At 42.7% G+C, this 8,472-nt stretch overlaps 1 protein-coding gene across 7 annotated transcripts in view; it reads left to right on the top strand.

Moving 5' to 3' along the window:
- Positions 1-3,914: 3,914 nt before the first annotated feature.
- The window catches only part of CUNH6orf89 (chromosome unknown C6orf89 homolog), a 33,397-nt gene continuing 28,839 nt past the window's right edge, over positions 3,915-8,472 (top strand). For 2 of the 7 annotated variants that reach the window (XM_029242651.1, XM_029242652.1), the window contains exon 1: positions 4,578-7,498. Coding sequence is in view for 1 of the 7 variants with exons in the window: in XM_029242655.1 (XP_029098488.1) it covers positions 4,044-4,045 (2 nt within the window). In the remaining 6 variants the exon portion in view is untranslated. Of the gene's footprint in view, positions 4,046-4,080; positions 4,282-4,577; positions 7,499-8,472 lie in introns of those variants that run through there. The other 5 variants (XM_029242656.1, XM_029242654.1, XM_029242653.1 and 2 more) reach the window with 5 other exon arrangements.

The raw sequence follows: 8,472 nt of genomic DNA, 5'->3' as shown, positions 1-8,472 counted from the left end.
CAAGTGGAGAGAGGCCGCGCCACTCTCCGGACGCTCTGATTGGTTCTTTTAGGCGTGGAAGGCGTGACCAACCAGCAAATCTGCACTTCTATTGGCGTTAAATCCTAACCTTTCATTTGGAAGAATTCACTAAGTCCCACAGTCTAAGGAGAGGAAGAGTGGAAGGGAATAGAGATGAGAGACGCCAGTAACTAACGCTTGTAAGGCGCTGTATATTTACAGAGCACTTGAACATTATAATCTACTGCGCAAAACAATCATATAAAGTAGATGTTGTTATTGCCATTTTTCAGATGTGAAAACTGAGACTCAGCAATTAAAGGACTTATTTGTCCATAGCCATACAGCAAATCAGAGCTTCTAGACTCCAAAGGCACAGTCTGGAGAGAGGGGAGAGGGAAGGACAGGGAAGAAAATGAGAGATAAGGGAAGGGAGAGACAGGAGAATGAAGATCAAATAGATCAGGGCTAGAGCAAGGCTTAGAGTGACTGTGGCTGGGATAGATGATGCCCCAAGGTTGTTAGAGTTTGCTCAGGATCAAAGAGAAGCAAAGTAGAGGCAATGAGACGAGGTTTGGAGGGAGGACAAAAAAGAAATGGGGTAAATAAACATATAGTAAATGCTTTGCACACCACTTAATAATGATGGCTAAATGAATGCTTACTTTGTGCCTGGCATCCAGCTAAGGACTATTGTGTACTTTCACATTGTTAAAAATCAAACACAAATGGAGCCCAGACTTGGAAATTCCCTGAGCAGACAAATCAGGTTAGTCATACAAGTAAAACTTAATTTAGCTTATTCTGTAAAACAAGCAAAACTTAACTTGGGCCATTTCTTGTTAATGCCTCTGAAAATCATAAACGAAACTTAAACTTCCCCAAAATTAATGTGAGGTAACCACTTTTAACCCATTCCCTATCACTAGGAAAACTCTTAGTAGTATAACCAACCACTGTGAAGAATAAACAACCACTGCCTCCTCACTGTATAAGCTGCTTTATAAAAATATACCTTTGAGCCTCTTTCCATGTTCTGAGTGCCCCAGTTTGCAAACTGTTGTGTGTGTGTGTGTGTGTGTGATTGTGTGTGTGTGCAATAAATTTTACTAACTACTATTCCAGTGATCCAGTGTTTTACTTCTGCTATTTCTGAAATTTTTAAAAAACTGAGGTACAGGGACTTCCCTGCTGGTGCAGTGGTTAAGAATCCGCCTGCCAATGCAGGGGACATGGGTTCGATCCCTCGTCTGTGAAGATCCCACATGCCACAGAGCAACTAAGCCCACGTGCCACAACTACTGAAACCCCTGCGCCTAGAGCCCGTGCTCCACAACAAGAGAAGCCACAGCAATGAGAAGCCTGCGCACCGCAACAAAGAGTAGCCCCCTCTTGCCGCAACTAGAGAAAGCCCGTATGCAGCAATGAAGACCCAACGCAGCCAAAGATTAAAAACAATTTTTCTTTAAACTGAGGTACAGGGGTTTACTGGTGGCGCAGTGGTTGAGAATCTGCCTGCCAACGCAGGGGACATGGGTTCGAGCCCTGGTCTGGGAAGATCCCACATGCCGCAGAACAACTAGGCCCGTGAGCCACAACTACTGAGCCTGCGCGTCTGGAGCCTGTGCTTCACAACAAGAGAGGCCGCGACAGTGAGAGGCCCGCTCGCCACAACTAGAGAAAGCCCTCGCACAGAAACGAAGACGGAACACAGACATAAATAAATAAATAAATAAATAAAAATTAAAAAAACAAAAACTGAGGTACAGTCGATTTACAATATTTTGTAAGTTTCAGGTGTATAACCTAGTGATTCACAATATTTAAAAGTTTTACTCCATTTATAGTTATTATAAAATATTGCTCTATTGCTCTATTCCCTGTGCTATGCAATATATCCTTGTAGCTTATTTCTGAACTTTTGACAACACTTAATCTTCAAACCCACAGGAGGTAGATATCACTATTCCCTTTTTACTTTGAGGAAACTGAGGCTTACAGAGATTAAATAATTTGCTCAAAGTACCACAGCTGTGAGCCTGTGCTCTTGACCACAGTTCAATCCTAGTTTCCTTAATTGCCAAGCAGGAATAAGGGTATACAAGGTTGTAAAGGTCAAAGTAGACAGTGAGCTCCTTGAAAGTATAACTGTGCCTCCTTCATCTTTGTGCCCTCCTTGAAGAGGACTGAACATAGGATGCTCAGGTTTCATTGAATGACTAATGGACAGAAAATAACTTTTTAGACTGATGAGTGTTGTGCTAATGTAAGGTATAATTAATTTTACACTTCCTGCAGTTTAGTGTTATGACCCTTGAGCTGGATGGAAAAGTTTTCATCATTGGTCCTTTCTGTCTGTTATCTGAGTTTCCTTTCTTTGGACTTTATGTAGTTCCTTACTGTATATCTTGGGAGGCTTAGGGTACAATGAGGACGTATTGGGGTTTAACACAAGAATAAGACAGCGTCTTGCTGGCTCATTCCAAATCCTTCCTCAAGAGGCTCAGTATTTGTTGGCCTTTTTGTCCCCAAGAGAACATTAGATGTGACTTCAGGACAGAGTTGACAAAGAGGTGTGGATTCCTTTTCTAAATTCACTATTAAATTGTAGCTTGTATAATACTTCATTTATTCTGTATCTAAGCTTAATGTGTCTTCTGAATAAATGTCCCTTACTAAAAACAAAATTATAAACTTTTACAGAAACATCATTTTTTGAGCTGGAAACCTGAAGATCATCCTCTTTCTCTCTGCTCCCTATGAGTGACACATCAAGATGTGTCAGTTCTTTTTTCCAAAGATCCCCAAATTGTATCCCTTCCTTCCCATTCCCACCGCTGTTTCAGACCTTTAACACCAGGATTATTTCAGAAGCCCCTTTGCTGGGTTCCCTGCCTTTTGGCTTCCCCCCACTAATACATCTTACACACAGAAGCCAAAGCCCTCCTCCCGAAATACTACAAGATATTGCCATGAAGTGTTAAATGGCTTCCCTTTGCCCATTAAAGTCCCAAATCACTTGGCCTGGGCTTGAAGGCCCTTCATCATTGACCACTCACTGACTTCTCCAGCCTGATTTCCTATTATTTTATTATCCAAGCCTTAAATGTGGCACCAGCATTCCCACTTCCAGACCTCTGCCCAAGCTAGTCCTTTTCCTTGCAATGCTTTCCCAAACTTCGCCCATGTCCTTGTTCCAACTCCTTCAGAAAACGTCTCTTCCTGTCTACAGCAGACTCTCTCCCCTTCTCTCTTCTTGGTCTTTAATTCAGTGCCGCCTTCCATCGTTGTCTAACTGCTTGTGTCAGATTTTCTTCTCACCGAGAAGATTGTTAACAGCCCATGTTACGGACCATGTCCTAATTCAGTTCAACATTCACACGGCCTGTTCCACACCAGAACCTGAACAGAGGGAGCTTCCAGTGTAATCTCGAGCAATTTAACCTTTCCATAAACTTCAGCTTGTTTGGTATGAGGGTAAATGGAGGTTGTTGAAGCAGTTTCGCGAATGTAAAGTCCTTTGTAATGTCTGGCAAAGAGTAAACTCTCAATTAACATTAATGAGTGGGCAGTGTGTAAATCTGAGTGATTTGTTTGCCTGCCTTTCTTTTAGATCCCAAGGGCCTGCCCACCATTTACGTTATCCCTCCCACTCCGACCCCTTAATGCCTAACACGCTGCCTGGCACGTAGTAGGCTCAGCAAACGCTCACTGAATGAATCAGTTCAGCTATGAAGTCCGTGGTAGCCCACGAAGAGGAGAAACCCTGGAGAGAACTGAAGAGGACCGAAGAAGAAAGAACGCCAGGGGGAGCAGGAACCCGTTCTCTCCAGATCTCGCGAGAGTTGCCGAGCGCTCCGAGTCTTTGTGCTTTCGGCTTCTGGCGGAAGCGTGGGGCGGGTAGAAAGAGCGCTGCCTCGCCTTTGGCGTAGGAGTTGCTTCCGGGTTGCGCGCCCGGAAGCAGGAAGTTGTCGGCCTATACTCCACGCCCGGCAGTTTAGTGTCCCCGAGGCGGGAGGAGCCCGAGGGGGCGCGGGCCACGCATGTGAGTGACTGGGGCCCAAGGCCGGGAGGGGGGAGGCAGCTTCGTGACAGCCTCGTCACCGCACCCGTCTATGACATCCTCGCGCAGCCCACCTTTCGGGGCCACTGCCACTCCTGTCCCTGCGCTGACCCCTTTTCTGAGCCTTCGGCGTTTTGCAGACTGACGGCATCCTCCTGCAACTCCCCCGGGGTCGAGTCCCTTGTGACTTTTCCTCTTTTTTTCTTGGCTCTGCCGGGGTGAGCAAAGCGAGTTCGATCTTAATTGAACTTGTTTCGCGGGCGTCATAAGCAGTGTCCAACACAGCGGTGCTAGCGAAGTCTAGATTTCACTGCCCTTTTGACAGATTTCTAATTTTTTTTCTTTTTGGTAGGTTGAGAGTAGATTCCCCGCCCCCCCCTCCGAAACATCTTTTTCTAATAATTGTTAAGGAGAGAATGCTTTTTTAAAGTGTGATCTTGGTATATGATAAACATGGCATCTCGGATTTCAGAAAGGAATATGACTTGGTTTATTAACCCAAGTAAATGAGCTGTTTGTAATCTTTTAGAACAAGGAAATTTGCCTGCCTCGTGTTCCGCGTAGTATTTTAAGACCATTAACCCTGCAAGCCACACTTTTTCTGGTCTAAGAGCCTGCATAGCCTTGGTATTCACCAGTATACTTCTTTTAAAGTATTTGGTCGTCTCCTTATAATAGAGACTATTCCCAGATACTTACTATTCTGGCTTTTTCTGTTTGCTCATTTAGTTGTTCCCATGGTGAAATGTTCTTTGGGCATCTCTCCCTTAATAAGTTTGCTTATTTGAGTTTGAGTTATCACAGTTTCCCTCTAAGGAACAACATGCCTTAACCAAATTTAGCTTTGCTACGTTGAAGTTTTACGCGCAGGCTCAGCGGCCATGACTCACGGGCCCAGCCACTCCGCGGCATGTGGGATCCTCCCGGACCGGGGCACAAACCCGCGTCCCCTGCATCGGCAGGCGGACTCTCAACCACTGCGCCACCAGGGAAGCCCTACGTTGAACTTTTGACTGAAGTTCACATCGCCCAGCTTGAATACCATAGGCCCTGTTTACCCTTTCTGCTTTGGACCAAAACAATTTTCGAGACCCAGTTTGAATCCCTATTCTTCCACAGCTGCTCTCAAACTCAACAAAAAATATCCAAGTGTAAAGTTCCTAACTTGCTCACCTAACCTCTCATTAGGCTGATGTATTTTTAAAAAATAAGAAGAAAAAGTAAAATAAATGAACCATTACTTACATCAAATTAGTTTGAGAACAAAATGATCACTTTAGATCTTTTCTATAAATTTGTTCAACAGACACTGATAAGGTTCCATGTCTCTGAGGTGAATTTCCATGTCTGTTATTTGTGTTGTTATTTTCTCCACTTATCTCTGCTTTCAAGAAACAATTTAGTGTGAGAGGAAGACAAGGAAGTAGATGTAATACAAAATGATAGAATTGTGTTTAAGGTTCATAGGGCAAAAATGAAGGTTGGGATAGCGTTCAGTCATTGGGCAAAGCACTGGGGGCTAGGTTTTGTAAGCAAAGGAAATTATGTGTACAAAAGCAAAAAGATGTGAAATAGTATGGCAGTGAAAACTGTGAGGGAGGAATGGGAAATGAGACTGAACAGGTAGGCAGTAACCAGATCATAAAGGGCCATGCTAAGTAATTTGGACTTCATCTTATAATAATTATTAAGTATTTAATTTGGGTATTGAGACAAATGTTTTTGATACATCACCTTATAATCCCTTAACAACATGGTTGGAAAGACACAATTATCCTCATTTTATAAATGAAAATTTGAGGCTTAAAGAGGGTAAACAGTGACTCATGGCCACACAGTAGATGGAGAATCCAGTATTTGCATTCAGCTTTTTCTAACTCCGGTGCCTGTGTTCTTAACCACCATGCTAAATTGTTCCCTAGCAGGACATGGGAAGTTAAGGAGGGTGCTTTAAATAGATGAGCAATGTGCACCAATTTGTGTTTTAGAAAAATAACTTGTAGAGGATGGATAAGAAAGGAGAAAGAGGATTGGAAATATAGAGATTAAATATATCTTTGTGATGGTGTGTGGGAGAGATGTTGAGGGCCTTGACTGCCGCTCACGTAGAGCTGAAGAGGAGGTGATGAATGTGAGAGCTATACAGGATGTAGAATTGAGGATTTGGTGATTGGTTCATTAGTGGGGATGAAGAAGCAGGAGGAGAGGTTTTAAATTTGGAGAACTGGTGTTTCCATTAATTAAGAAAAGGAATATAGTAGGAGAAATGGTTTGCAGGGGAAAAATAAGTCAGTTAGGAACACATTACATATAGGGGACTATAGGAAATTTGGGCCAGGGTGTCTGGTAGGTAGGTAGATAGATGGGTCTTGAGTTTTGGAGAGAGTTCTAGACTGGAGAAGAGATTTGGAAATCACTAATAGCTGGTGATTAAAGCCATGGAGGGAATGAGACGGTCAAGGACAACCGTGATGAATACCAACATTCCGGGACATAGACTCAGAAGAGAACAAGAGAATTATGCCAAGGTTTGAGAGCCCTTGAGGGAGATAATGGGTAGCAATGGCAGCTGCTGCAGAGAGGTCAGATAAGGTGTTAACTGAAAAAACGTCCTTTGGACTTGGCATGTGTAGAAAGCCTTTGGTGACCTTAGTGAGAGCAGTATCAGTGGCCTGAGGGGGTCAGAAACGAATGGTGACCTGAGAAACAAGAAGGTGAAGTGATACTTTTTTTTTTTTTTTAAAGGGAGCTTGGCTCTGAAGGGAGGAAGAGTATGAGCTCTGGAAATCTGAAGAGGAAGGATTTTTTTTTTTTAATGGTAGAAACTAGAAGTGGTGAAGATAGGAATAAGTAGAAATATGTTTAAAGATGTGGGGATTCCTGCTTCAAATATGTCAATGTCATAAAAGGCCAGAAAAAAAAAACACACACACACCAGCATCTATTGTAGATTTAAGTAGACCAAAGAGACATGACAGCTCACTGTGATAATGTGATCATTGGTTGTATCCTAGACTTCTAAAAAGTTATATGGCTTGCCTTTCTTTCTTTCTTTTTTTTGGACCTTTGGGGGAAATTTGACTGTGGACTAGATATTAGGTGATGTTAGAGAATTATTCATTTTAATAGCTATGATTCTGGAGCAGAATCACCCCAGTTGAGATTCCACTGTTCCGCAGCAAAGTCTCCTAATTGTGGGGTGTGTCTGTAATCAGTAGGGAAGAGGTTTGAAATCTGCACCTGGGTCCCATTCCCAAGGTTCTGACAATTCAGTATATCCAAGGTGGTGCATGATACCTTGATTTTTGCAACTCTGCAAGTGATTCTGCCTGTGCCCTTGCAGGTATAAGCCAGTGTTAAGAGTCAAGCTCGCTCATCGGAACTTCCCTCTGAGGCAAAGCTCATTTCTGCCAGAGTTGGACCTTCTTTCTGGAGGTAAAGGGATTGCCATCAAGCTTCAGCTGATTTCACTCAGTCTAAATGAATATACTTGATGCTTAGCCATGATTTTGTGTGTTTTTTTTTTAAGGGACAAGTTTTTTGTTTTTGTTTTTAATACAAACTGTCGTGTTGAGGGTTAACTTGCAGCAGATCGCAGCAAGGGAGCTGCTCTATAGTCTGACCTAAAGGGACAAGATTTTTTTGTTGTTTAATTAACGTCATAGCCTAGATGCCAGTAGTACCCTCAAGTGTGACAATCACAAATGTCTCCAGACTTTCCAAATATCCCCACAGGGGCAGAGTTGCCCCCAGTTGAGAACCACTGATCTTACCAAAGGCGAAAGGAAGGCTTTTTATCAAGACCTCCATGTGCTCTTGAAAACGTCACTAAATTATTAGTAACTACCCTTCTGATAACTTGAGAAATGTGTCAGAATCTCGGAGAAGAAGGATGTACAGCTTGCAAAAATGTATGTATTCAGTATCATATTACCACTGTGTACTTGAAATTAAAAAAACCCTATTTGCAACACAAACTGGGAGTTTAATGAGATTTTTATGCGTATCAAAAGTGGGCAGAGGTTTACAAAGATTGTGAAACAGTCTTCAAAACCGATGATAGTTGGTTCTCCTTTTAGCCTCACCTGCACTTCTTTCCCCTTCACGGTGCCCCTAAGTGCACACCAATGTGACGTTCTCTTCTCCCTGAGGATACCTACAGGTGCCCCCATCTCTCAAATCTTTAAAGTTTTTTACTGGAATTTTTTTTTTAGAATTCCCACTGCTTTCCTTTTCTGGTCCTCTACTGAGTTTTAATGGATTTTGACTGGGTATTGTTGGATAATTTATTGTAGCTTGCTTGCTTGCTTGGAATATCTTTGTTCATTTAAACAGGAAAATGCTGTGTCTCTGGAATCACTGGTCACAAAAGCAAGATGTGAAAAATATTGTAATAAGTTATTGCTTTA

This window comes from Monodon monoceros, unplaced genomic scaffold, assembly GCF_005190385.1.
Source record: "Monodon monoceros isolate NGI ecotype Baffin Bay Population unplaced genomic scaffold, NGI_Narwhal_1 Super_Scaffold_3, whole genome shotgun sequence".
NCBI classification, from domain to species: Eukaryota; Metazoa; Chordata; class Mammalia; order Artiodactyla; family Monodontidae; genus Monodon; species Monodon monoceros.
Note: the sequence above shows the minus strand (reverse complement) of the source record. Positions and strands in the feature narration are given on the sequence as shown.